General features: G+C 44.2%; 1 protein-coding gene across 4 annotated transcripts in view; it reads left to right on the forward strand.

Annotated features, from left to right (window-relative positions):
- The window catches only part of cmip (c-Maf inducing protein), a 251,793-nt gene that overhangs the window by 97,580 nt on the left and 126,554 nt on the right, over positions 1–27,659 (forward strand). For all 4 annotated transcript variants that reach the window (XM_085991750.1, XM_085991752.1, XM_085991751.1 and 1 more), the window contains exon 2: positions 16,216–16,341. In XM_085991750.1, coding sequence (XP_085847876.1) covers positions 16,216–16,341 — 126 coding nt within the window. The remainder of the gene's footprint in view (positions 1–16,215; positions 16,342–27,659) is intronic.

The raw sequence follows: 27,659 nt of genomic DNA on the forward strand, positions 1-27,659 counted from the left end.
AAGTGGTCTAGCAAGCCACTCAGTTGTATCACCACCTTCTCAGGGCAACTAGGGATGGGTAATGAATGCTGGCCTTGCCAGCGATGCCCAGATTCCGAGAGTGAATAAAATGTTCAGTTCCATTGGCTACAACAGAACTGAATGTCAGGCGCTGCGTATAACGGACGGCCGATCCGATACCGCCCCTTTTTGCACCACTGCCCGAGACGAATTTCTAGGCCAACGTATCCATAAGCTTGCATATCGGGTTCACTCATTCTATAAATATTATATCACATCAGGACCGTTTGGTGCCCTATCATCTTAATGCAGCAAGGACAAGAAATAAAACCAGCTGAAACAGACACTTTAGCCCACTAAATAAATGAGTCAGCAGTCCAAGTTAAGTTGCAAGAGTTTTTGACTGGCTATTTCAGACAGTCTCCCAGGAAAAAACCAGTAATGCAGAGCGACTGCCGGATGTGATTCAGTCTCCTGCGCCTCTATACCTGAGTAATAAAATAGGCAAAGAAACTGTTGTTGGTTCACCATGACCCTAACCCTAATGCTAGCAACTTGCAGGATTATCCATTGGTGATTGCGTTTCAAAAGTAATGCATTGGTTGTGAAATGCCTTGGGATGTCCTAAGGACATAAAAAGGTGCTATATAAATACAAGTTGCTTATTTATCAGAATTAATGTTTTGGGAAATCTGTTTTGGGGGAAATCTGGAATAGGATGATCTGCAAAACTACAGATCACATTTGGACCTGATTACAATATCAATTTCAGCCAAAGTTGGAAATTCAGAAAATAATATTATCATAGCAGTTTTATCCGATCCATGAAGTATGTTACACACATACATAAATATAGTATAAAAATACAAGAAAAGTCTAGTAACCTGGGAACTAGCAACCCAGTTTTAGTATTTTAAAACTTAAAGGACATTGTCACAACATTGGGATGATTTAATGCAGACTGAATTCTTGGAACCATCAGAAGCAATCTGCTTTGGAAACAAGTTCAACACGTTGGACCTCGAGATTAGTTTACACTTGCAGCACATGTGATGTCAGCTGCAGCATGAACACTTGCAATGTGCTTTTTATATAACCAAATTCTTGCTAAAAGCAAACAATTGGTAGCAGCAGATATAATTGGTGATGAAATAAAGGCACCATGTAGTCAGCCAGGTGTGGTAACAATGGTCCTCCTGGTGTATATTCTCAGCGCTGGAATGTCTGATTCTAAGCTTTGATCCATTCATAGTTCCTGTCCTCTGCCTGTGATCATGCTTTCTTTGCCCAGCTCTCACTTCCTCTGGCTCCAAATACAGATGCTTAAAAGGCGCACTTGCAGTATCACAAGCAGTCCCGGGAGGAGCAGCACTCAAACAGAGACCTGGGATTTCCGTGTGCAGCTGCTTCAATCGAGGCCTGTTGGGAGAAAGAAATCCCTCCCAACATCAGTAGCTAGAAGGGAGGGAATCTGGCTCTACGTATCCAGTTGTAAGTGGAGAAACAACGGCAGCTTATGAGGTCCCTGATCTGGGCCTCTGGTGCTGCTGGGATTCTGGGGGTCAGGTCCTTTTTATATTAAGGAGTGTTGTTTGCAGGAGTCCTGGGCATCTGCTGTTGATAGCTCTCTTCATTGTAAAGTGCTTACAAAAGTGGGGTCTTCAGTATCTTTTGAGCTGCAAAAATCACAAAACAGCTGGAGGCCTAACTAGAGCAGCAGTATTATTCTAGTAGAGAGGGGTGATATTTAAGAAAAAAATTTGCACACCAAAATAATTTACTATTTGACAGTCTTTTATATTTAGTTTAGGAATAATTTTCTACCTCTTTCAAACCTAGACCAGTCACAAGTTTTACAAAGTGTGCAGGGTGATGTGTGCCAAGAGCGGGAGCGAGAAAAAGAGTGGGGAACGTCCGAGTGAAATCCATTGCTTTCGGAATGATTTCAAAAGGATTTTGTTTATAGCTGGTGCAACGCAGCTTTTTTTAATTGAATTTCAAAATGAATGGAACAACAGGCCATGTTGCCGTTAATTAACAGAGACCAGTAATCCGCTTGTCTCTCAGCACAGATTAATGGCTTGTTTCCTTCAGTATAAAAATGGGTCTTGGCACAAATCAAATAAAGTTATCCTGAATGTGATGGCATTTTACAGATCATTCACATGCCGCTTCCTCCTTCATGTGTGCAATTAGTCCTGCCTTACTGTGTAATTTCATTGAATTGTGTTCAAAGGTCTTGGTGCAGTTTGAAGAGTACAAGGCAATGGCAAGAGTTCCTGACATAAATTGTTCATGTTTCCTGCTGAAAGGGGCCTGTTTGTCGTGGTAAAGTGCCTTGAGAATCATTTTACCCTGTTCAGGTACAGAAAAGGTGCAATGATGTGGCTGGCAAGTGTGCTGCTGCATCAATGATTCCCCCGATGGTAAAAAAAAAAGAAATTTAAATTGTTCAGAAGTGTAAACTATCTCCTGAAAGCTCAAGTTGCAGTTGTATACAATCTTCAGCAGTATGAGCCTGCTCTGGTTCATACTGGTCAACATAATACACTGTAGCCGAGGAACCCTGAGGCATTGTGCACCTATTTCAGCAACTCAATGTGACCGAAACACCCTCATTAAACACAACAACAACAACAACTTGCATTTATATAGCGCCTCTAACTTAAAACATCCCAAGGTGCTTCACAGGAGTGTTATCAAACAAAATTTGACACCGAGCTGCATAAGGAGATATTAGGACAGGTGACCAAAAGCTTGTTCAAAGAGGTAGGTTTTAAGGAGCATCTTAAAGGAGGAGTAGAGAGGCGGAGAGGTTTAGGGAGGAAACTCCAGAATTTAGGGACAAGGCAGCTGAAAGCACGGCCACCAATGGTGGATGCGCAAGAGGCCAGAATTGGAGGAGCGCAGAGATCTCAGAGGGTTGCAGGACTGGAGGAGGTCACAGAGATAGGGAGGGGTGAGGCCATGGAGGGATTTGAAAACAAGGATGAGAATTTTTTTTAATTGAGGTGTTGCTGGACCGGGAGCCAATGTAGGTCAGTGAGCACAGGGGTGATAAGTGTTCCTCTCTTTTTCTTTTGTTTTCTATGTCTTAAAAAAAATGTAGAAGATTCACAGCAGCAGGATGTTTGCCATTCAGTCATGAGCTGTGATGGTTAGCGCAGCAGCTTAGTATTTTTGACATTCCACATGCTGCTCCTAGTAATGTCAACTAGGACATAGAACGTCATCAACTTGAATCATTTCATAATAGACTTCTTCTATGGGGGATGCAAAGGATTAGGTGGAACTGGGCAGACGTAAAGCAGTAGCGATCTTTAATATAGCATTTGTTATGGAATATTTTCCAACAGCGTTGTATGTAACAGATCTTGGAGCATGTTTTGTGATACTGTATAATGCATGTCATTTAGAGCTTCTGGCAAAAGACTCATGGGTTTCTGTGTTGATTCCATAACATTTACCCCAGCCATAAATACCCAGATGTTCCACACACCATGCCCTCGTCTTTTAAGAAAAAGACTTTCAGAGAAGGTTGAATTTACCATTTGTTGTTATAATATGTATACTCTTATAAACATGCATATTGTAATAAAGAAATCCAACAAACAGAACTATAAAGCACAATGAATGCAGCCTCAAAGGACCCATCTGCCCCATCAAATCTGCCTATCACTGCGCCTGCTTAGTTTTTTGGTAAGTAAGGAGCTGAGAAAATAAGGACCGGCTTGAAATCTTACCTTGTTAATGCAAAGGGAAAGTTTGGTGCTTATTTTGATTTTGCTCACTCATCTCTAACCTACTTATTGTGCTAGTAGTAGGACCAGACACAGCTGTTGACATGGTGTTACAACAGTGGTAGTGATTAGCTGCTTTTCTGTTGGTTAAGGTGCCGTGTTAGTGCTGCTGGCTCCTGACACGTGGTCCTAGCACAGCCAGCACAGGCCCAGTGTAAATTGTCTGTATTTGCTAAGGCCGGCAGGACCCCTTTTTTTCATCCTCCTGGCAGCTGGTCTTGGTGAATCTGGCTAGTTTTCTCAGAGATTGCCACCAACTGCACATTGTAACCAAATGGCAGTAGAGCAGTGGCTATTGGATCTGTACACCTGAAAGTCTGTTCATGCAGGATAAAACAACAGTATTTATACCCCCTAGCAAGATACCAAGCAAGGTTCCAATAGCTACTGAACTTCCAGTATCCCCCCTACATTTTCCAATTGTCCGACACCATAAAATTCCAGAGAGATAGAGGGCCATTAGCACACAGTATGAGTGAGGACAATCAGGATCCTTGGGAACTAGGTAGCACAGTAAGTGAAACACTGCGTACAGTACATTAGATACTGGCTTTTCACCTCTCAGATCTGGGTTCATATCTCGGCCACACTGGGATATAAGTTTCCTCCGCCTGTTGGCTGTAGGAGTCTTGCCTGAAGTGTGTTTAGGCAGTCCCAATCCAGTTCCTACTGGGCAAGGATCTGCAGTATAAAACTGACCCTGATTCAGCACTAATTGGTAATCCTGCTCCGAGAGACTGTAGAACGACGGATGGTGTGAGAAATAGAAAGAAAGTCACACTGGGGCCGTCGGGGTTGTTCTTCTGAGGTAGGGACTGAGGCACATTGTTTGAGCAGAATAGAGGGAGCTTTACGCTGCTTCTGTCCGTGTTATACCTGACTTGGGAGCGCTTGATGTGTGCCTGGAATGAGAGGAGTTCCATTCCCCGGCATGAACATCCTTCAACTTGATGAGCACAATTTAAAAAAAAAAAAAAAACAGGATCCTTGATAAAACAGAATCTTTGATGAAACGAGCCTCCATATATGCAGCTGCACATCATGTTTGTGTGAGTTTTTCTTAACCTCATCTCAGGTTTGTTAGTAACCAGTATTTGCATAACAAACTTCAGTCTTTTCATATTTTCTTCATATGAGTAAAGCGCTGCAGCTACAGTTCTGAAAGGGTTAAAGTGCTACCCTTTGTAGGTTGTTGCTGTCAGCTCTAAATATGAGTTGCTTGTCTTGTTATCAAATTACTATTTACTTCCTGCCTCCAGGTTTAAACTTGCCTACACAGACCTGTGCTGAGAATTCTATTTAAAAAAAATAGCAAAGTAAATCCTCTATCTAACTATAACTCTCTCTCTCTCGTACTTTAATCCTCATTTAAGTTAAACAGGGAGCTGGATTTATCAGACAAGCACATTTTACACGTCTAATATGGCGATTGCTGAGATATTGTTCGATTATTTGTGTCAAGGATTTCATCGAGCACTTTTCCTGAAAGAACGCATAAAAGTGAAATATTTCTAATTTACTAAAAAGGACTGGACGTTTAGCATCAAATTCACTTTTTATTGTTTTTCCTGTGTAGTTCCAGTTGAATACTATGGTGTGATCTGGAGGGGGTGGCAGGATACTTCATGCCTTTTGTGACATAAACATTTCATAGAAAATTGGAAGTAGGAGCTGGGTTTCTGGTCAACTTCATTTCATGAAGAGGCCCTTTCCTCTCCGCTCATGTCAATATGTGTTCGTTTACTGGTGTCTCTTGTGCAGCTCTACTATTCCTGTGGAAAAAAAATTCTCCTTTAAGAAAAAGCTGCAACATTTGGACATTGGAACTTGTTAAACGGGCGCGGTCTTCCTGAGAAAGTATTTGGTAAACATTCTTTTTGTTTGATGAGCAATAACTCACTTATTATGATGGTGACACAGTCGTGAGCTTTAACCCACTGCATTGTTTGATTATTTACAAACACTTTTCCATGACTCTGCCCCTTTAACTGTTTCCACTGTCGAGACGTTATAGGGGTAGATTGGTGTCTTCACCAGCTGGGTGGTAATCTGGCCCAGTGGATCGCCTGCACTTTATAGAACCCGCTCGGTTTTCATTTCCGCTTTGCTAGATTACCACTCGGGCGGTGAAGATGAAAATCTACTCCTTGGTCTCTTTTTTGAAACATTTATTTTCTCCAACACTGAGGCCTAGAAATTCGCCGCGAACGGTGGAGCAAAGCGGGCGGTATCAGATCGGCTGCCTGTTATACGCAGCGCACTGACATTCAGTTCCGTTCCAGCCAATGCAACTGAACGTCAGGCGCTGCGTATAACGGGCCGATCCGATACCGCCCGCTTTGCGCCACTGCCCAAGACGAATTTCTAGCCCTCGAAAAGCTAGAGATTAGTGGAAATTCTTTTGATTGGCCGCATGCAGCTGCCGGATATTTAAGTCTCGTTTTCGACATTATCAGTAAGGCACCTGCTTCAAGACACTGCCAATTTAGAAAACTAAAGTGCACAAAGGGACATTATCACGTCACCTATAATAACTGGCCAGTAATATTTCACACTTTCAGTAGTTGTGACTTTTAGCTATTCTTTGTAGTCCGCCATTTTGTGCTGCTTAATGAGCTTTTATGATTTAGTTTCAGTCTATTTCCTGCCTGTTTGTGTGCTGGAGAAGAATTGGCCTCTTGGAATTTGAAAGTTCATTTCCTCCCTAGAACAGAAGGCTGTCTAACAGAATTAAAGCTGCTTTTGTCTTTTATACTGAAGTATTTATCCAGCCTTCTGTGAGGAGCACGCACTCCGTGCAGTCATGTAATTCCTGGGGAATTGCTCGTATCATTGCTTCACAAAATCTGAGTCATTTTACATGTCAGACCTCAGAAAGATTGCAATAGCAGTGCCTCAACATGCATATACTGTCGCTGCCCTTCCCTCACAGTGCCCCTCAAGTTAGACATGTTGTAGCAAATGCGCGCAGGATACTGCAAAAAGTACAAGAAGCATATTTGTGCTGCAATCCAAATTTCGCAAAACTTTGCCCAGTGTGCCTGGTCACATGACATTGAGCTGAGTTTATAGAACAGCTGTTTTAGGCTGAGCTTACTTCGCTTTCAAAACTCCCCAGTACATTCAAGTACCAGATAAGGTGTGGAATACAGGTATAGAATGACACATGGCTGGGGCTCATCCACTGGTATGGTGAGTCAATGCAACACTTCGTGTGACACTGAGTCATAGAGTAAAAAGGACCCAATTTTGACACTCAATCTGTTCTTGGTGCTGATGTCACCTGGTAGGGGTGAGGCAGTTAGCCTTGGCAGTCCTGGGCTGTAAAAGAGAAAAACAATCAACCGGGGCTCCTCTTCTTGGTTGCCACCTGGTGACTCTTGTTTGAATGTTCTCTTGCATGAGCATTGAGTGACGACAGGATTGAGCTGACTTGTGACATCTCCATGGTCGAATCGCCTGCTCACTGTCTGAACTCACATTTGGCCACTTGAGTGAAGTTCTCAAGCGTAGTCAATAGCCGTGGAAACATAACCCCAACATGAGTCAAGACCTGCATAAGAGAAGGAGGGAAAATTAAGAACATAACATAAGAATTAGGAGCAGGAGTAGGCCATATGACCCCTCGAGCCTGCTCCACCATTCAATAAGATCATGGCTGATCTTCGATCTCAACTCCACTTTCCTGCCCTATCCCCATATCCCTTAATTGCTCTGGAGTCCAAAAATCTATCTATCTCTGCCTTGAATATATTCAATGATTCAGCATCCACAGCACTTTGGGGCAGAGAATTCCAAAGATTCACAACCCTCTGAGTGAAGAAATTGCTCCTCATCTCAGTCTTAAAAGGCAGGCCCCTTATCCTGAGACTACGCCCCCTAGTTTTAGACACTCCAGCCAGAGGAAGCAGCCTCTCAGTATCTACCCTGTCAGTCCCCCTCAGAATCTTAATGTTTCAATGTGATCACCTCTCATTCTTCTAAACTCCAGAGAGTACAGGCCCAATCTACTCAATCTCTCCTCATAGGACGACCCTCTCGTCCCAGGGATCAATCTAGTGAACCTTCGTTGCACCGCCTCAAACAAGTATAACAAGTAAGGTTAATTAATGACTGGCTGTCCATTAGCTACAAAGCAGAAATTATATTGAGCAGTTTTAATAATATCATAAACTGCAAGAACAAAGCTGCTCTGTTCCTGAATGCCATCAGAATCAGGGGATTGAATTACTGCTTTAATCCCATTCCAATTGCCTATTATTTTATAGTCTATATATCAGATGTGTCCACTTTTTGGTTTTGTGCAGCACTAAGCTGCATAACATGGAGGTTTGCAGACCACATACAAATGTTAAATCAATGTCTCTATTAATTTGCATATAGCAAGCTCTGGATACCAATAGATCTTGATTATCTGATTTATCACCAATGAGGCAACAGAATTAAGAACAATGTCTTCAAAACCTCCAGCATAAACCAGCAAATAACAAATAGAATGGAGTTGTCTGGTCCGTGTGGGCCAGATTAGAGTCATAGAGTCATAGAGTTATACAGCACGGATAGAGGCCCTTCGGCCCATCGTGTCCACGCCGGCCATCAAGCCCTGTCTAATCTAATCCCATAGTCCAGCATTTGGTCCGTAGCCTTGTATGCTATGGCATTTCAAGTGCTCATCCAAATGCTTCTTAAATGTTGTGAGGGTTCCAGCCTCCACAACCCTTTCAGGCAGTGAGTTCCAGACTCCAACCACCCTCTGGGTGAAAAAGTTCTTTCTCAAATCCCCTCTAAACCTCCCGCCCTTTACCTTGAATCTATGCCCCCTAGTTATTGACCCTTCTACTAAGGGAAAAAGCTCCTTAGTATCCATCCTATCTATGCCCCTCATAATTTTGTACACCTCAATCATGTCCCCCCTCAGCCTCCTCTGTTCCAAGGAAAACAAACCCAATCTGCCCAGTCTCTCTTCATAGCTGAAGCGCTCCAGCCCTGGTAACATCCTGGTGAATCTCCTCTGCACCCTCTCCAAAGCTATCACATCCTTCCTGTAGTGTGGCGACCAGAACTGCACACAGTATTCCAGCTGTGGCCTAACCAGTGTTTTATACAGCTCCATCATAACCTCCTTGCTCTTATATTCTATGCCTCGGCTAATGAAGGCAAGTATCCCATATGCCTTTTTTTACCACCTTATCCACCTGTTCCGCCGCCTTCAGGGATCTATGTACTTGCACATCCAGATCCCTCTGACCCTCCGTCTTGCCTAGGGTCTTACCATTCATTGTGTATTCCCTTGCCTTGTTAGTCCCCCCAAAGTGCATCACCTCGCACTTTTCCGGGTTAAATTCCATTTGCCACTGTTCCGCCCATCTGACCAACCCATCTATATCGTCCTGCAGACTGAGACTACCCTCCTCGCTATTTACCACCCTACCAATTTTTGTATCATCCGCAAACTTACTGATCATACCTTTTACATTCATATCCAAGTAATTAATGTAGACCACAAACAGCAAGGGACCCAGCACCGATCCCTGTGGTACCCCACTGGCCACAGGCTTCCAGTCACAAAAACAACCTTCGACCATCACCCTCTGCCTTCTGCCACTAAGCCAGTTTTGTATCCAATGTGCCAAGGCACCCTGGATTCCATGGGCTCTTACCTTCTTGACCAGTCTCCCGTGCGGGACTTTAACGAAGGCCTTACTGAAATCCATGTATACCACATCCACTGCGTTACCCTCATCCACACACCTAGTCACCCCCTCAAAAAATTCAATCAAATTAGTCAGACATGATCTTCCCTTGACAAAGCCACGTTGACTATCCCTGATTAATCCTTGCCTCTCCAAGTGGAGACTAATTTTGTCCCTCAGAATTTTTTCCAATAATTTTCCTACCACTGATGTTAGGCTCACTGGCCTGTAGTTCCCTGGTTTTTCCCTACTCCCCTTCTTGAATAATGGTACTACATTAGCGGTTCTCCAGTCCTCTGGCACATCCCCTGTGGCCAGAGAGGTTCTGAATATATGTGTTAGAGCCCCCGCAATTGCTTCCTTTGCCTCACACAGCAGCCTGGGATACATTTCGTCCGGGCCTGGGGATTTATCCATTTTTAGGCCTGCTAAAACCGCCAATACCTCCTCCCTCTCGATGTTAATATGTTCGAGCATATCACAGTCCCCCCGCCCTATTTCTATGTCTACATCGTCCCTCTCCATAGTGAAAACAGATGCAAAAAATTCATTTAGAACCTCTCCTACATCTTCCGGCTCCACACACACATTGCCACTTTTGTCCCTAATGGGCCCTATTTTTTCCCTAGTTATCCTCTTACCCTTAATATACTTATAAAACATCTTAGGATTTTCCTTTATTTTGCTCGCCAGTGTTATTTCATGGCCCCTCCTTGATCTCCTAATTTCTTTTTTAAGTATCCCCCTGCACTTTTTGTACTCCTCTAGGGCTTCCTCCATCTTTAGCCTTTTGTATCTGCCAAAAGCCCTCTTTTTTCTAATCCATTCTCGTATATCCCCTGACATCCAAGGTTCCCTGTGGTTTTTGGAACCACCCTTGACCTTTACGGGAACATGTTGCCATTGTATGATCTCAATCTCCCTTCTGAAAGCCTCCCATTGCTCCGATGCGGATTTTCCTACAAGTAGCTGATCCCAGTCCATTTTGGCCAGATCCTGCCTTATCCTATTAAAATCGGCCTTCCCCCAATTTAGAACCTTTATTTCCGGCCCATCCCTGTCCTTTTCCATGACCACCTTAAATCTCACCATATTATGGTCACTGTCACCAAAGTGCTCACCTACTAGCACTTCTTCCACTTGGCCGGCCACATTCCCTAGAATTAGGTCCAGTACCGCCCCCTCTCTTGTAGGACCTTCTACAAGCTGGCTCAAAAAGCTCTCCTGGATGCACTTTAAGAATTTTACACCCTCTGTGCCTTTCACACTCTGACTATTCCAGTTAATATTGGGGAAGTTGAAATCCCCCATTATTATTACCCTATTATTTGCACATTTCTCTGAGATTTGCCTACATATCTGTTCCTCTATCTCCCCCTGACTGTTTGGAGGCCTATAGTACACTCCCAGCAAAGTGCTTGCCCCCTTTTTGTTTTTAAGCTCCACCCATATGGCCTCATTAGAGGAACCTGCTAATATGTCATCCCTCCTTACTGCAGTAATTGACTCCTTAATTAATATTGTGACACCCCCTCCTCTTATACCTCCCCCTCTGTCTCGCCTGAAGATTCTGTACCCCGGAATATTGAGCTGCCAGTCTTGCCCCTTCCTCATCCATGTCTCTGTGATAGCAACAATATCATACTCCCATGTGTTTATCAACACCTTCAGTTCATCCACCTTATTTGCAAGACTCCTTGCATTAAAATAGGTGCCATCCAGCCTTGCCCTTGTATATTTGCCCTGTCTACCATGCTGACTTGTTTTTTTCTCTATAATTGGCAGCACATCACCCCCTATTTCAGCTCCCCTCTGTATCCCATCCCCCTGCCAAGTTAGTTTAAACCCCCCCCCAACAGTGCTAGCAAACCTCCCCGCAAGGATATTTGTCCCGCTCTGGTTCAGGTGCAACCCGTCCGACTTGTACAAGTCCCACCTTTCCCAGAAGCAGGCCCAATGATCCAGGAAACTAAAACCCTCCCTCCTGCACCAACTCTTTAGCCACGCATTCATCTGTTCTATCCTCCTATTCCTATACTCACTAGCACGTGGCACTGGGAGTAATCCAGAGATTACAACCTTTGAGGTCCTGTTCTTTAATTTGCTACCTAGCTCCCTAAATTCTTGATGCAGGACCTCGTCCCCCTTCCTACCTATGTCGTTGGTCCCAATGTGGACCACGACCTCTGCCTGCTCCCCCTCCCCCTTAAGAATGCCCTGTAGCCGCTCAGTGACATCCATGACCCTGGCCCCAGGGAGGCAACAAACCATCCTGGAGTCACGTTTGCGGCCACAGAAACGTCTATCTGTTCCCCTTACGATAGAATCCCCTACCACTATTGCTCTCCCACTCTTTTTCCTCCCTTTCTGAGCAGCAGAAGCGTCCCTGGTGCCAGGAAGTTGGCTGCTGCTGCCTTCCCCTGGTGAGTCATCCCCCTCAACAGTATCCAACTTGGTATACCTGTTTGAAAGGGGGATGTCCGCAGGGGGCCCCTGCACTTCCTGCCTGCCTCTGTTGCTCCGCCTGATGGTCACCCAAGTTCTTTCTGCCTGTGCAGCCCTACCCTGCGGCGTGAACAACTCGCTAAACGTGCTATCAGAGCTCGTGCATTATCAACAACAACAGCTTGTAATTATATAATATTTTTGATGCGCTATCAATTACTCATAAAAGACTGAGAGTTAAGAGAGTAACTAAAGGCTTTTATTAACAAAAGAATGAAGGTCTGCCTCGAGTGGTCGACCGGTCCAGAAATACAAAGGGGCTGGGGAGTAGTCACCTTTATACTAGGACTTGTGGGAGGAGTCAGCCGAGGCATGTCCAGGCATGTACACAGTGGAATACAAACAGTGGTTTACCACAATTTTTAACGTAGTAAAATGTCCCGGAGCGCTTCACAGGGGTGTAATCAGAGAAAAATCATAATCATAATCATAATCAACTTTATTGTCATTGTTAGTGCACAAGTACAGTGCAACGAAATGTGGGCTTGCGGCTCCCGAGAGTGTACATTTAGATTAAGACATTTAAACATTCAACATACATTTGGCTTGTAATACATTAACATAAACATAACCATAATAAAGTGCATTGGCAGATGTGCAGGCTTTAGAGTTTATTTGTGAAGTTCAGTAGGATGACAGCCCTGGGAAAGAAGCTGTTCCTAAATCTGGTCGTACGGGTGCGAATGCATCTGTAGCGTCTCCCAGATGGCAGGAGGGCGAACAGACTGTGGCTGGGGTGGGTAGGGTCTTTGATGATGGACCGTGACCTCCGTAAACAGCGTTTCTGGTATATGTGCTCTATGGTCGGTAGAAAAATTGAAACTGAGCCAAAGTTGGAGAGGCAATTCCAGAGTTTAGGGCCTAGATGGCTGAAGGCATGGCCGCCAATGGTGGGACGAAGGAAGTGGGGGATGCACAAGAGGCCAGAGTTAGAGGAACACAGAGTTCTCAGAGGTTTGCAGTGCTGGAGGAGGTTACGAAGATAGGGCAAGGCCATGGAGGGATTTGAGCATGAGAATGAGAATTTTAAAATTGATCATAGTTTGGACAACCCGGTCTATCCATATGATTTTTTTTAACTGTTCCATGATACACTGCATATGGTAGAGCTGGCATGATGTTACAGTGAGAGTGAGAGTAAATGAATGGTTGCTGAAGCATTCAACGTGTTCTGGGAAACCATAAGTGTTTCCACCAATAAAACACCAGTGTCAAATCTGAAATATCTCCCCTTGTCACGGTCCCCTTTAACTGCACTCTACTTTTATGTCACCTCTCTGCCCAAAGTATTGCTGGGGACAGTTTCACGGGTGCCATCAACCATCCAATACCTTAGCCAAATGGCCATTCTTCAGTTGTGAGCCTGGCCAGAACTGATCACTACAGATCGAGATACTCTTGAGAATGATTTTAACCTGGTTTACTCTCCCATCGGCTCCAATGGTGTCAGTTGTGGCTCAGAGTTGCACTCTCGCCTCAGAAGGTTGTGGGTTCAAGTCCTACTCCAGAGACTTCAGCACTCTACTCATTGGAGTTCAGAAGAATGAGAGGCGATCTTATTGAAACATATAAGATTGTGAAGGGGCTTGATCGGGTGGATGCGGTGAGGATGTTCCCAATGATGGGTGAAACTAGAACTAGGGGGCATAATCTTAAAATAAGGGGCTGCTCATTCAAAACTGAGATGAGGAGAAACTTCTTCACTCAGAGGGTGGTAGGTTTGTGGAATTTGCTGCCCCAGAAAGCTGTGGAAGCTACATCATTAAATAAATTTAAAACAGAAATAGATAGTTTCCTAGAAGTAAAGGGAATAAAGGGTTACGGGGAGCGGGCAGGAAATTGGACATGAGTCTGGGTTCGGAATGGTCATGGCCCTGTGGGTAGTGGAGCGGGCCCAGGGGCCGTGTAGCCTTGTTCTGCTCCTACTGTGTTCTAATTCTGTTAGATTTCAGGAGATGGTTTTATTCCTGTTCCTGGCTGGGGTGGAGATCGCCTTTACAGAAGGTAAGTACTGTAGAAAATATAGGGACAGAGTGATCTCCTGGAAGAATTTCGATCGCCTAGATGGGTCGGAGAGGAATTTCCCAGATTTTTTTCTCCCAAATTGGCCATTGGGTCTTTATCTGGTTTTTCGCCTCTCCCGGGAGATCACATGGGTTCGGGTGGATGCAGAGTGATAGAAGATTTGAGGTTAGGATCAGATCAGCCATGATCTTATTGAATGGTGGAGCAGGCTCGAGGGGCCGATTGGCCTACTCCTGCTCCTATTTCTTATGTTCTTATGTTCTTATAATCTAGGCTGACACTCCAGTGCAGTGCAGAAGGAGTGCTGTCCTATTGGAGGTATTGTCTTTCAGATAAGATGTTAAACCCTCTCAGGTGGATGTAAAAAATCCCACAGCACTATTCAAAGAAGAGCAAGGGTGTTCTGGCCAATATTTATCCCTCCTAAAAACAGATTATCTGGTCATTATCACGTTACTGTTTGAGGGACCTTGCTGTGCACAAATTGACTGCAGTGTTTCCTACATTACAACAGTGACTACACTGCAAGATTACTTCATTGGCTGTAAAGCACTTTGGGACATCCTGAGGTCATGAAAAGTGCTATGTAAATGCAAGTCGTTCTTCCTGTCATAAGCAGAATTAATGTTCAATCTGAAAAATGACAGTTGCTCATCAATACTAATAATAATTGCTATTGGTAAATTAACTTTTGAAACTTATGCGGGTAGATCTTGACTTTGTGCGATAACTATATTTCTCCCAATTTCAATTTCCATTGACTTGGAGAGATGTAAAGTGGGCTGCCAACTCGCTGTCACCCATTTTACACGATCGCACCTATGTTCCCTCTAAGCTGCGCTGCCGCACTGCCGCACAGCTGTCTGTGGCTCATCCGCAGCCGGCGCACTGGCTTTTTAAATAGAAAAAAAAGTGCGTGCGCAGGAATTTGAATGGGCCTCGCATCCTCTTAAAGGGACTGCATACCCCCCAAAAAGTAAAGGGAACATTGTATCGCGAAAGTCAAATCTATATATATCCATGGTGTGTAGCATAGTGCCATCTGCCACAATGTGTGAATAAGGTAAATTGCAGCTTATAGAGAATAAAATTTTCTCTACATAAATATTCAGTATTATCATTTTTGGCTAGGAATACAAAATTGTCCTGTGCAAGATGTTCATTGCTGGGTTTTGCAGATCAAGATTCAGATGGGACTTCTCAGGATACGGGGTAGGACATTTAGGACTGAGATGAAGAGAAATTTCTTCACTCAGAGGGTGGTGAACCTATGGAATTCTCTACCACAGAAGGCTGTGCAGGCCAAGTCACTGAATATATTTAAGAAGGAGATAGATTTCTAGACACAAAAGGCATCAAGGGGTATGGGGAGAGAGCAGGAATATGGTATTGAGATAGAGGATCAGCCATGATCATATTGAATGGCGGAGCAGGCTCGAAGGGCCGAATGGCCTAATCCTGTACCTATTTTTTTTTCTATGGTAAATGCTGGTCCATCTTGTTGTTAAGAGCAGTTAAGAGTCACTTGATGCTCATGTGTGCGCTTGTTCAGTGTCAGCAGGGCTTCGAGCATTGGTTGGTGCCTGAATTCAGTGCAAGGCACTGAGTGTAGGACAGGGCTAAATGCCTCAGCCTTGATGCAAATGTGATTTGTTTGCCTTTTTTGCTTCAAATGGTCTTAAACAAATATATATTAATCTGAAGGTAAAATAGTTTTACTTTAGGTTCATGTTCAGCCGCCACTGAAAATTATTTCTTTCTTATCTGAGATTTTTCCATACATGCTTGGCCAGTGATGGGATAAATGGGTGAGCCTCTGCTTCTCCCATTCTGACCCAGCTGGTACACTATGCTTGACAATGATCCAGATCAAAGCAGTGATTTTTCTCTCCCCTTTTCAGTGAATAACACCTCATCATGACTTGACTCCTCCTGAGATAGCTCCATTTATGACTGGGAAATCACACTGTCTGCAGTCACTGGGCTAGAGCCCCAACCCTACGACTGACTGGCACAGCATGCCCAGTTCTAATCTACTGTGCCACATGGATCAGGCAAAAATAATACTCTTACTGGACATTTTTGACATCACTGAGCATCTGCAAGAAAAGTGTACAATAATTGATTTTTTTTTTCTTATTTGCTGTTCTAAACAGGTCATTTAATACGAACATTTTTGCTTTTTTTTGCAGCCCGCCGGTTACATGGAGAACGCCATCTCATACAGTGCTATTGAGGATGTTCAGCTGTTGTCGTGGGAGAACGCACCGAAATACTGTTTACAGCTCACCATCCCGGGAGGCACTGTTCTACTTCAGGTAACTTTTCACATGCTGCCGCTGAGAAACTCAAAACACGAGCATCTCAGCTTGAACCATTTTGTAGTTGCTTTGTTTTGGGAGAGAGGGTGGAAGAGGAGTGGGAAGATATTACAAAGGTAACCACAAATGTCTGAAGGCTTTGCAGAGGGAAAGTTTAGCTGAAACTGTAATAATCCGTCGTTCGGATGAGACGTCCGTCTTTCAGATGAGACGTCTGCTCTCTCAGCTGGACGTAAAAGATTCCATGGCACTATTTCGAAGAAGTGCAGGGGAGTTATCCCCGATGTCCTGGCCCATATTTATCCCTCAATTAACACCATTAAAACAGATTATCTGGTCATTATCACATTGCTGTTTGTGGGATCTTGCTGTGTGCAATTTTGGCTGCCGCGTTTTTGACTACACTTCAAAAAAGTATTTCATTGGCTGTAAAGCACTTTGGGACATCTTGAGGTTGTGAAAGGCACTAAATAAACCCAAGTCAGTCTTTTTTTCTTTCTTTCCTTCTGCACTTACCTCTCCTAACAAGTGATCTCTCTGCTTCTACATTCTGATCAGATTTGGTAATCTAGACACATTTTATCAAAGAAATTTATTCTGAATAAAACATTTTGATTTGTTGGCACATGTCACCCAGCAAATACCTCAACAAATCTAACTCTTCAGTGAATTCAATCTAACTGATTCTGATTGATTTAAGCAATTTCCTCAGATTGCTCAAATACACTCCAGTGCATTTTTAAATATTACGGCCTAGAAATTAGGTATAGCCCCGCCAGGTCTTTAGCGCCCGAAATTTAGCGCTCGGCCGGATTCCCGTAGTGCCCGCCTGAAATTCAGTTGCGCCGCCCCAACACGGAGGCGGGCGCTATTGGAGGGTTTGGCCGCCTCGTTTGGGGCGAAGAATGTCAGTTTCAGGCGTCCAGCTGCCGCTGCGGCACCCGATGCGGTGCGGCAGGCTGGGGTACTGCAGGCCTCCTCCTTCTCTTAAGGAGGAGCTGCCTGCAGCCGTGAGATCGCCGCTGGATTCCCCCGGCAAATGAGCCCGGCACCACGGAGAAGTGCCGGGCTCGCGGGAGTGACACACCAATGCCGCAGGGGGGTGGTGCAGGAGTCCGGGGAGGGAGGTGCGGCCAGGCGGCCGCCGGGAAAGCGGCCGGCCGCCCCTCCACCTTTATGCGCCGGCCTCTCGGAGCTGCAAGGCACCGTTTTGCAAACGCTGTTTGCGGCCGCCACGGGAGAGGCGGCCGCAACTGAATTTGGCGGTCGGACCGGAATTGCATTGGAACCGGGGCGCTGCGCACACCGATGACGTCATCGGTGCCGGCGCAGCGCTACCGGCTAACGTCGATGTTACGGACCAACTGAATTTCGGGCGCGAAAAAACTTCCGGCGCAAACCACTCTATAGCCTATAAGTGGGCGCAAACGCGACTGAATTTCTAGGCCTTTATTCCCAAACAGGCTTTTGTTTCTTATATTTTTGTTTTTTTGATTCAGGAACTTCCTCTATTTTTTTTGTCCTCCTTTCTTTCTTCCGCTATCTGAAGCTGTGGGGAAGGGTGAGAGAAGTTCTCTTGTCACGGGCACACTCCTCAGTAAGCAATTCTTACTTCTAACCAAAGGAAAGGATTCTACTTTTAAAGTTATTCCAGCCCTGGGGTTTTTAATTTCATGAAGTTTCAATATCCCCATTGATTCTGTTATAGAATTCCGAGGATAGTCTCGTGGCTGTTAACAAAGTCAAGGGAGGCCATTACACCCTTTAATTTACTGCCAAATTTACCAAAGATTGGAAGGAATTTGGACTCCATCCATTTACCTTCTAGTTAGATGCCCTCGTCTGATCTAATGAAGTATGGAGAGAGATTAGTCTCCCTTCAACTTAGAATAGTCAGTAAAGTTCAAAGCCATTATATGATCCAACTTGGGTTGGAGGGAGATTGATTTGGAGATTTAGTTAGCTTGTTAATGTGTTGACTTTAGCTGGGGTGAGTGCTCCCTTTTAGAGCAGTGTGTTTCTTTGCATTTCTGACTGAAATGTTATTCAAAGGGAAAGCATTCTACCTCTAGATCCCACAAATAACCAATCTATCAAATGTTAACCCTCCTTATAGTGATGCAAGGTTGTTGCAATGTAGGGTGACTTTGAGTATTTGAGTCTTGTACAATAACCTTAAGCATTTATATAGTTCACGTATTTTGAATTTTGATTAAAACTAAATTAGAATTATAGCTGGATTGAACAAAAGAGGTATAGAGTATTGCCCACTAAAAGATGAGCAGTATTTCCTCTGTAAGATCATGAACCCATTTATAAAGAACTAGCACGGGGGGCCCGGCGTTGCCAGGGCAGTTTAGAGGGCCGCGCGGTTGACGGCCGCCTGCTGCCGCTCCCCCGCTCTGTGTCTCAGGCCGAGCAGTTGTGAGGTCCGGCCCAAGTGACCCCAACTCACCTCCAGCTCCGGCGGGCCGACGCAGTTGAGGAAAAGCAGGGGAAAAAATGGCGGCGAAGTTTCAGGAGGCTGGAGGATTAGGTCCTGCCCGTGACACACCGATTGGTCAACCATCAGGTCACTGAACTGTAGGATTGGTCAACCATCATGTCACTCAACGCTAATGAGCGGTAGGATTGGTCAACCGCTAACGAGCAGATTTTTGAAAGTTTTTTGTATACTGTCCAAACAATTTTTGTCTGACCAAAAAGTAAATATGCCTATGACACTCCCCTGATCATAACCTTTCTTTTGATATAACATATGTGTAGGTACGCTCTATAACTTTTGAGTGTATAGCGGACAGACAGACAGACGGACAGACAGACATACTGCTTTTTTTTACATATATATAGATACAGTTACAATTTTGTTGCACATAACTCAGAGAAAATCTTCCCCCTTTATTAGGCAAATTTGGTAAATCGGGCAGTAAGTTAAAGGGAGTAATGATCTACATTTACATGTTTTAATAATGCATCTCACTAATTTTCCTATATATAAATCATAAAAACAAAGATTGAGATGGGACATCGCCGTGTTCATTCTCCATGCATTACAAACCTCCAAGTAAATGACTAAGTTTCTCAAAAACAATTCTTGAGCTCTTGAAGAGAATGCTTGTTCATTTTAAGAAATGGTTTTTAAACGTCAGATAGGCATGATCAGACCAAAGCCATCAAAGACTCATTTTCTCATGAACAACTTGCATATATATAGCCCCTTTAAAGTAAAAAAATGTCCCAAGGCGCTTCACCGAGTTATAAGGAAAAAATGGATGTTGATCTAAAGAAGGTGATATTTGGAGGGTCGAAGGTCGAAGAGTAGGATGTTAAGGAGGGTCTTAAAGGAGGTGGGGAGGCAGAGGAGATTAGGGAGGGAATTCCAGAGCATGGGGTCTATGGAGCTGAAAGCACAGCCACCAGTGGTGGGGTGAAGAGAGAAGGGGATGCACAAGTGGCCAGAGTCGGTGGAATGGTCGGGGGAGGGGGTGGGGGCAGTTGTCGGGCTGGAGGAGGTTACAGAGATCAGGAGGGACATGGTCACAAAGGGATTGATAACAATAGGATAAGAATTTAATATTTGTGATATTGGGGGACCGTGAGCCAAAGTAGGTCAGCAAGGACAGGAGTGATGGTTGAGCGGGATTTGGTGCAGGATAAGATACAGGCAGCAGAATTTTGGATGAGTTAAAGTTTACGGAGAGTGGAGAATTTGAGTCTGGCCAGGAGAACACTGGAATATTTGAGTGTGGGACTGACAGAGGCATGGATGAGGGCTTCAGCAGCAGAAGCTTAGCCTGGGGTCGAATAGAGCGCTGAGATTGTGAACAGTTCGGTTCAGCCTGAGACATAATGCTTTTTCACATTTTCAGGATAGCTCAAAAGGTTTCATAAGCAATTAATTGTTTTTGAAGCACAGTCACTGTTGGCATGAAGGCAAATGCAGCAGCTAATTGTACACAGCAATATTGCACAAACAACAAATGAGATGACTGACCAGTTAAACTTTTTTTGGTGATGTTGGTTGAAGGAAGGACACTAGCCACAACACCAAGAGCACTCCCAGTGTACTTTGAAAATGGGTTTAATGCTTCATCCAAAAGTTGTCACCTCCAGCAATGCAACACCCCCTCAATACTGCTCTTTAGTATTAGTCTAGATTATATGTTCAAGTCCTGGAGTGGGATTCAAACTCCAAGGGCTGGATTTTACTTGCCGAGGCGAGTTGGGGGCGGGACTGCTGCCTTCCGGGTTCTAGTCCTGCCCCCAGCGACGTCTGACGAACAGACGCTATTTTGCCCTGATTGGCCTTGTTAAGCCCGCCCTGCGGGCTTGCCAGCCAATTAAGGGAAAGTCTGTATCAGATGACGTCAGTTGATGACGCTTCATCTGCCAATTTTCTTAAAGGTATATGCACCACACTTGTTTGACAGATGAATTATCAGTGTTTGACAGCATTGAGGTGCTGTCAAACACTGACAATCACTGTACACAGGTGAGCCCTTGCACCCAGACTCTCCAATTACTCTCTCCTTAGGATAAAACAGATGGTAGCTGCAGCTGAGATTGCAGAAGCCACCTGTCACTTCACCCGATGAGATGAGGCTACACAAACACTTCACAGCTTGTCATCTGCAGAAACATCTAACCACATTAAAAATTACTTTCACACCATCTCCTTAACTCTGATACTAGCCATTGTCCCATTGCATTCTTCACACCACTTCTGCAGCTGTCATCCAAACACCAACATAACAACAGATGCACAGCACACCTCACTTACCCTGGCGGGGTTCCCCGACGTCGGGAAGCCCGCAGCAGCAGTCGAAAAATTGGGAAAAGCCTCTTAACTGCCTGTTAACTACCTGTTAACAGGCAGTTAAGTGGTGATAATCCTCTTCCCGCTGCTCGGAGTCGGGTCCTTGTGCAAATCAGGGACCCGACTCCCGGGCAGATTGGTTGGAGGCCCGCTCCCATTCTTTTTGACTTTCCCAGCAGTCCCGCCTCCAAACCCGCCTCCTCAGGGCTGGTAAAATCCAGCCCCAGCTTTCTGACTTGAGTGAGATTGTTGCCCACTAACCAAATTAAAAATTCATTATTTAGAAATAAGTGATTTAAAAAAAAAACCTCGGCTTTTAAGCTTAAATAAATGTGACCATGCTTGCATATTGTTCAAGTCTCTTCATAATGAAAAGGTGCATTGATATTCAACTTTTAGCATCTGTCCATGATATTTTTCTTTTTACTCTCTGCATCCCCTATCATTTTAATTCTATCATTTATAGTACTGTTTCTGTGAAGACTATTGGATTTGACTCCTGACTCTTATAATATATAACAGTACATGACCTTGTAGATTACTGTATTTATTATAACATATACCTCGTTAGAGCTTCCAACATGCTTTGCTTCTAAAGGCTATGCCATTAGCCTCTGACGTGTTCTGGGTGGGAGGGGAGCGTTACGATGTTTAATGTGACACCAGCAAGCTAGCACAGCGACAGCATTAAACTGCTGACATGTGCACTCACATGACAATAGCAATGATATATTGTCCCAATGAAAAATACTGCTTAAGGATGGCTGTCATGGGGGCCTAGAAATGCGTCTCGGGCGGTAGCACAATGCGGGCGGTGTCGGACGGCCACCCGTTATACGCAGCGCCTGAGCTTCAGTTCTATTGCAGTCGATGCAACTGAACATCAGGAGCTGCGCATAACAGGCCGATCTGATCCAATGCTGCCCGTTTTGTGCCACCGCCCAAGACGAATTTCTAGCCGGAGAGTTTAGGAATGTATAATACAGCGTAACAGCACAAATAACTGCTTTGTGGCATACCACTAAGATGGTTAAAGTCAAATTGTTATTCACCGAGTAATAAACTCCAGGAGTAAGGCGGAATGGAAACAGCACTCAGTGTTTATTATTTTTTGAAGGGCGAGCTGTTAGCTTAATTTACTACACTCAACAGTACCCTTTCGCAGCATGGATTTCCAAAACAAAGTCTGTCCACAATAGCCATTTGTAAGTTTGTTTGCCAACGGACATCATTTGCTAAAAGCCCTGTGTTTATTGATGATAATGATACCATTGTTAAATAATGCCGATTGCACACAGCATCGGCCAGTCATTGGTTGGAATGTTAAACATTACTAATCCACCATTTTAAAACTCGTAAGTTTAGGTGACCTTTGTCACGTGCTGGACCATAACCTATTAGCACTGAGCTGAGCTAACCTTTTTACACTGTAAATATTTTTCATCCAGAAGGAAGTAACCCTTCTAACCCATTTGATGTGAATGCATTGCAACGCAAATTATCTTCAGTCACTTTTTGAAATTTCGGTTTTGATTGGAAAGTATAGATATGGCACAAAGTGCTGTACTATTTAGTTAATACATATACCTTTCAATGGATACAGCATCCAAAGGGATTCAGCAAAATCTGCAGTATCAGCATCAATCATTTTTTAAAAGCTTCAATTTTGGAAATACTATTCTAACTGTTGAAATATTTAATTTCCAGAACTCAGTTAATATCTTGTGTTATCCATATATATACAGTATATTAAAAACAATTGAAATGCTTTCCTCTGTAATAGTTTAGGCTTCAGTCATTATTAAATATTTAAGAAGCTGTCGTCATTTGAAATCACTTCCTAAAATGGCCATAAACCCTTTTTGAAAGAAATGCTTACTGCAGCTTTTTTCTGTTCTGTCCTCCCCCAGCATCAGTTGCCGTCATAACGCTAAGCCTTCCCCAAGGAAATCTGGAATGTGTGCACGTACACTGTTTTTAAAAAAAAATAAACGGATGTTGGCTTTTTTCCCAGATATGGAGGACAGTTGCATCATGATTGGCTCTGGACACAGAGAAACAAAAATAAGAAAACGTTTCTATTTTAATGTCTTCAAATAAATTTAATTTACATAGGATTACATCGGGTATTTGGCACAGAAACAGGCCATTCGGCCCAACCACTCCATGCTGGTGTTTATGCTCCACTCGAGCCTCCTCCCGTCTTTCCTCATCTAAATCTATCAGCGTAACCCTCTATTCCCTTCTCCCTCATATGCTTGTCTAGCCTCCCCTTAAATGCATCTATACTATTCGCTTCAACCACTCCCTGTGGTAGCGAGTTCCACACTCTCACCACTCTTTGGGCAAAGAAGTTTCTTCTGAATTCCCTATTGGATTTCTTGGTGACTATAATTGATGGCCTCTATTTACGCTCTTCCCCACAAGTGGAAACATTCTCTCTGTATCCACTCTATCAAAACCTTTCATAATTTTATAGACCTCTATTAGGTCACCCCTCAGCCTTCTTTTTTCAAGAGAAAAGAGACCCAGCCTGTTCATCCTTTCCTGATATGTATACCCTCGCATTTCTGGTATCATCCTTGTAAATCTTCTCTGCACCCTCTCCAGTGCCTCTATATCCTTTTTATAATATGGCGACCAGAACTGCACGCAGTACTCTAAGTGTGGTCTAACCAAGGTTCGATACAGGTTTAGCATAACTTCCCTACGTTTCAATTCTATCCCTCTAGAAATAAACCCTAGTGCTCTGTTTGCATTTTTAATGGCCTTGCTAACCTGTGTTGCAACTTTTAGTGATTTGTGTATTTGTACTCCGAGATCCCTTTGTTCCTCTACCCAACCCAGTCTCGCACCCTCCAAGTGATAATTTAGTTCTAAATATTTCCAGAAATGATTTTTTTTTTGTGAACGTGTCTGGCATTGATTACCAGATGAAGAACTGTGGTGGGCTTCTTCTATGGTGATTTTGTTGGAGGTGGTGCAGCAACACTGTTGTATGGCCCCACCCTGTGCTCGATGATATAGGGCAGCAGGACATGTGCTTGGGTAAAAGAATCCTCCATAGGCTACTTTCTGGTCAAAAATTGTATGTGTTCCAGTAAAAGTAAAGAATAAAGGAAAAGGAAAAAATATATTTAAAAAAAAGGAAGTCTTCCCCTCAAAGAAATTATCTTCATACCCATTCGGAGGGCCAAGGGACCAGTTTGATTATAGCACTGAGTAATTCATTATTTATTTATGTCAAGGCCAGGGGCTGAATATTTGAACTCCTTGCTGATGGATTGAATGGAACTGCCCTGTTTTTTACTGCTGGCACTGAGTGGGATAGCTCCATGGCAATCATTTGGTTTTGCACGTGGTTGTGCTGAGCATATACATCAGACATTACATGATACTATGGGAAGTAGGAATGTTACCAATAGTAGAGAGAAGGGTATTCTTCCGAAAGAGATTGATGTGCTGATATATTTTGTTGGGGTATGAAAGAAATAGTGGGAGAAATATGTTACATCTGAATGTTGCTGCCCATGATCCAATTGTGTCATCCAGTGCAAAATTGAATAACAATCCTTTACCCCAATGTTATCCAAAAATTTGAATGAACCTTGGGGGAAAAATTCGGTTGGTTTGCGCCTCCCGTTAGCACCTTAAGCGGGCGCTAATGGGGCGCAAAGCAACTAGCGCCCATGCGTGGCGATGTTTGCGCCGCTCAGGAAATTAACTAGACATTTTGTGGCAGCGCTAAACGCTACCGCTACGATCTCCTGCACCGGCAGATTGTGACGTCAGTCGAGTGTGCAACGCCCCGGTAGCGCCCCGGAATGGATATTGAGTGGTGCCCCCTGCCTTACCGCCTGCCGCTAGCAACGACAGGTTGAGGGGAGCATTTTGCAGTCAGGAAGGGACTGGGGGAGCGCTATTTAAAGGCGACCGCTTCCTGCCTTTTTTTGTTGGTGACATTTTTGCACCACGCATTCTGAGAGAGAGAGAGACTTCTGGAGAGATCCAACGCTGTGTGAAGGAGTTTTGGGTACTAAGCAGCACTTTGCAGGTTCATTTTGATTTGCCCTTCCTTGTATCGATTTAGAGGAGACTGTGGGGGCTGCACTCAGAAATCACAGAAACCCCACAGTGCAGATAGAGGCCATTTCGGCCCATCGAGCCTGCACCGACACATATCCCACCCGATCCCCGTAACCCCTACACCAACACATATCCCACCCTATCCCCATAACCCCACGTATTTAATCCCCCTAACACTAAGGGTCAATTTATCATAGCCAATCATCCTAACCCGCACATCTTTGGACTGTGGGAGGAAACTGGAGCACCCGGAGAAAACCCACGCAAATACAGGGAGAATGTGCAAACTCCACACAGACACCCGAGGCCGGATTCGAACCCGGGTCCCTGGCGCTGTGAGGCAACAGTGCTAACCACTATGCCACCGTGCTGCCCACTCTGAGCTCTTTCCCTGGGCCTCTCCATTGTTCTTTCCAGCAGATTTGATGTACAGGTCTCTCCAGGCCGAGATTCAAGGCTGCAATGAGTAGGATGTGGATGGAGAGCAAGATCGACCCTCCCCTTTAAGAACTGGCCGGCGTCAGTGTGCCTGTGTTCCATTGCTGACTGACATCACATGAGCTCCGCCAGCACTCTGAGGTAGCGCCTCGCTCCTTGGCCTTTGTGCCTTAAGAGAGGTGTGTAGCGCCTGATTTAGTGCTCCAATCAACTCCAGGGGCGATAAAAGCCAAGTTTGCAGTTGGCGGCGATAATTAACGCCAGGCGCTAAACTTTGCGCATGGCCGATAATCGCGCCCCAAACGGGGCGATACTGAATTTTTCCCCCATAAGATCTTAGAATCATTGAATAGTGCAACATAGAAGGAGGCCATTCTTCTATTTTGAAGAGCAATCCAATTAGTCCCACTCCCCCGCTCTTTCCCCATATCACTGTAATTTTATCTCCTTCAAGTATTTATCTAATTCCCTTTTGAAGGCTACTATTGAATCTGTATCTACCAATCAAGCAGTGCATTCCAAATACCAACTAATCGTTGCATAATGAAGTTTTTCCTCATGTCGCCTCTGGCTCTTTTGCCAATCAACTTAAATCTGTGCCCTCTGGTTATCGACCCTTCAGCCATTGGAAACAGTTTCTCTTTCTTTACTCTATCTAAACCCTTCATGATTTTAAACACCTCTATCAGACCTCCTCTTAGCCTTCTCTGCCCTAAGGAGAACAACCCCAGCTTCTCCAGTCTATCCACGTAGCTGTAATCCCTCATCCCTGGCACCATTCCAGTAAATCTCTTCTGTACCCGCTCCAAAGCCTTCGTGTCCTTCCTAAAGTGTGGTGCTCAGAATTGGATGCAATACTCCAGCTGGGATGAATTAGTGTTTTATATAGATTTAGCATAACTTCCTGACTTTTGTACTCTGTGCCTCTATTTAAAAAGCCCAGGATCCCATGTGAATTATGAACTGCTTTGTTAAGCTGTCCTGCCACCTTCAAAGATTTGTGCACAAACACCCCCAGGTGCCTCTCTTCTTGCACCCCCTTTAAAATGGAACCTTTTATCTTGTATTGTCTAATCTCATCTTTCCTACCAAAATGTATAATCTCACACTTTGCTGCGTTGAATTTCATCTGCCATGTTTCCGCTATTTCCACCAGCCTGTCTATATGTTCTTGAAGTCTATTACTATCTTCCTCACTGTTTACTACACTTCCAAGTCTCATGTCATCTGCAAATTTCAAAATTGTGCCCTGTGCGATGTGCAAAAAATGGTTCTAGAAATCAGACTGGATTTTTTGATCCTACAAAACTGAACCAGTGCATGTAAGTCAAGTCCCAGTGCCTCCAACACTGCAGTTTGGTGTGCGAATACAGTGTGAGCTTGCACCTTGCAGCTTCAGCATATTACTGTGCAGAAAGTACAATGTAATAAGGGGTTCATTATTTGTAATCTCCGAAAGGAAACCCAGAAATTCTTGCTTGTAAAGAGGGGTCTATTACAAGTTTATTGAAATTTTCAGTGTCAACTGGACTTTACCGTATATAGCACTATAAAAATTGTCAGTGGTTAGCAAGGCAGAAAGTTTCAGCAACATTATCCCATTGAAAGTGACTTGGAGCCATGGGGACACCAAACTATTGTAGTTCTTTAATAAAAAAAAACAGGAAACACTCAGCAGGCCAGGCAGCACCTGTGGAGAGAGAAACAGAGTTAACGTTTCTGGTCGATGAACTTTCATCAGAACAATTGTAGATTTGGTTCTGAGCACCTTCAGTAGCCCGCCTTAACAATACAATAAGTTTGTCCGAATTGGCATTTACAGAAACACCCTGCTAAATGGAGTGGAATAACCAGCATCAAACGAGATCTTGTGCCCACAACTGTACAGCTGAGCCATCATCTATTTTTATATTGCTCTGGAATCATGTTAGTGCTGATGGCCCCTGATGCATGGCTCTCACGCAGCCAGTGGCAA

The sequence above is a fragment of the Somniosus microcephalus genome, chromosome 6 (genome assembly GCF_052327205.1).
Source record: "Somniosus microcephalus isolate GS21.2 chromosome 6, FLI_Smic_1.0, whole genome shotgun sequence".
NCBI lineage: Eukaryota > Metazoa > Chordata > Chondrichthyes > Squaliformes > Somniosidae > Somniosus > Somniosus microcephalus.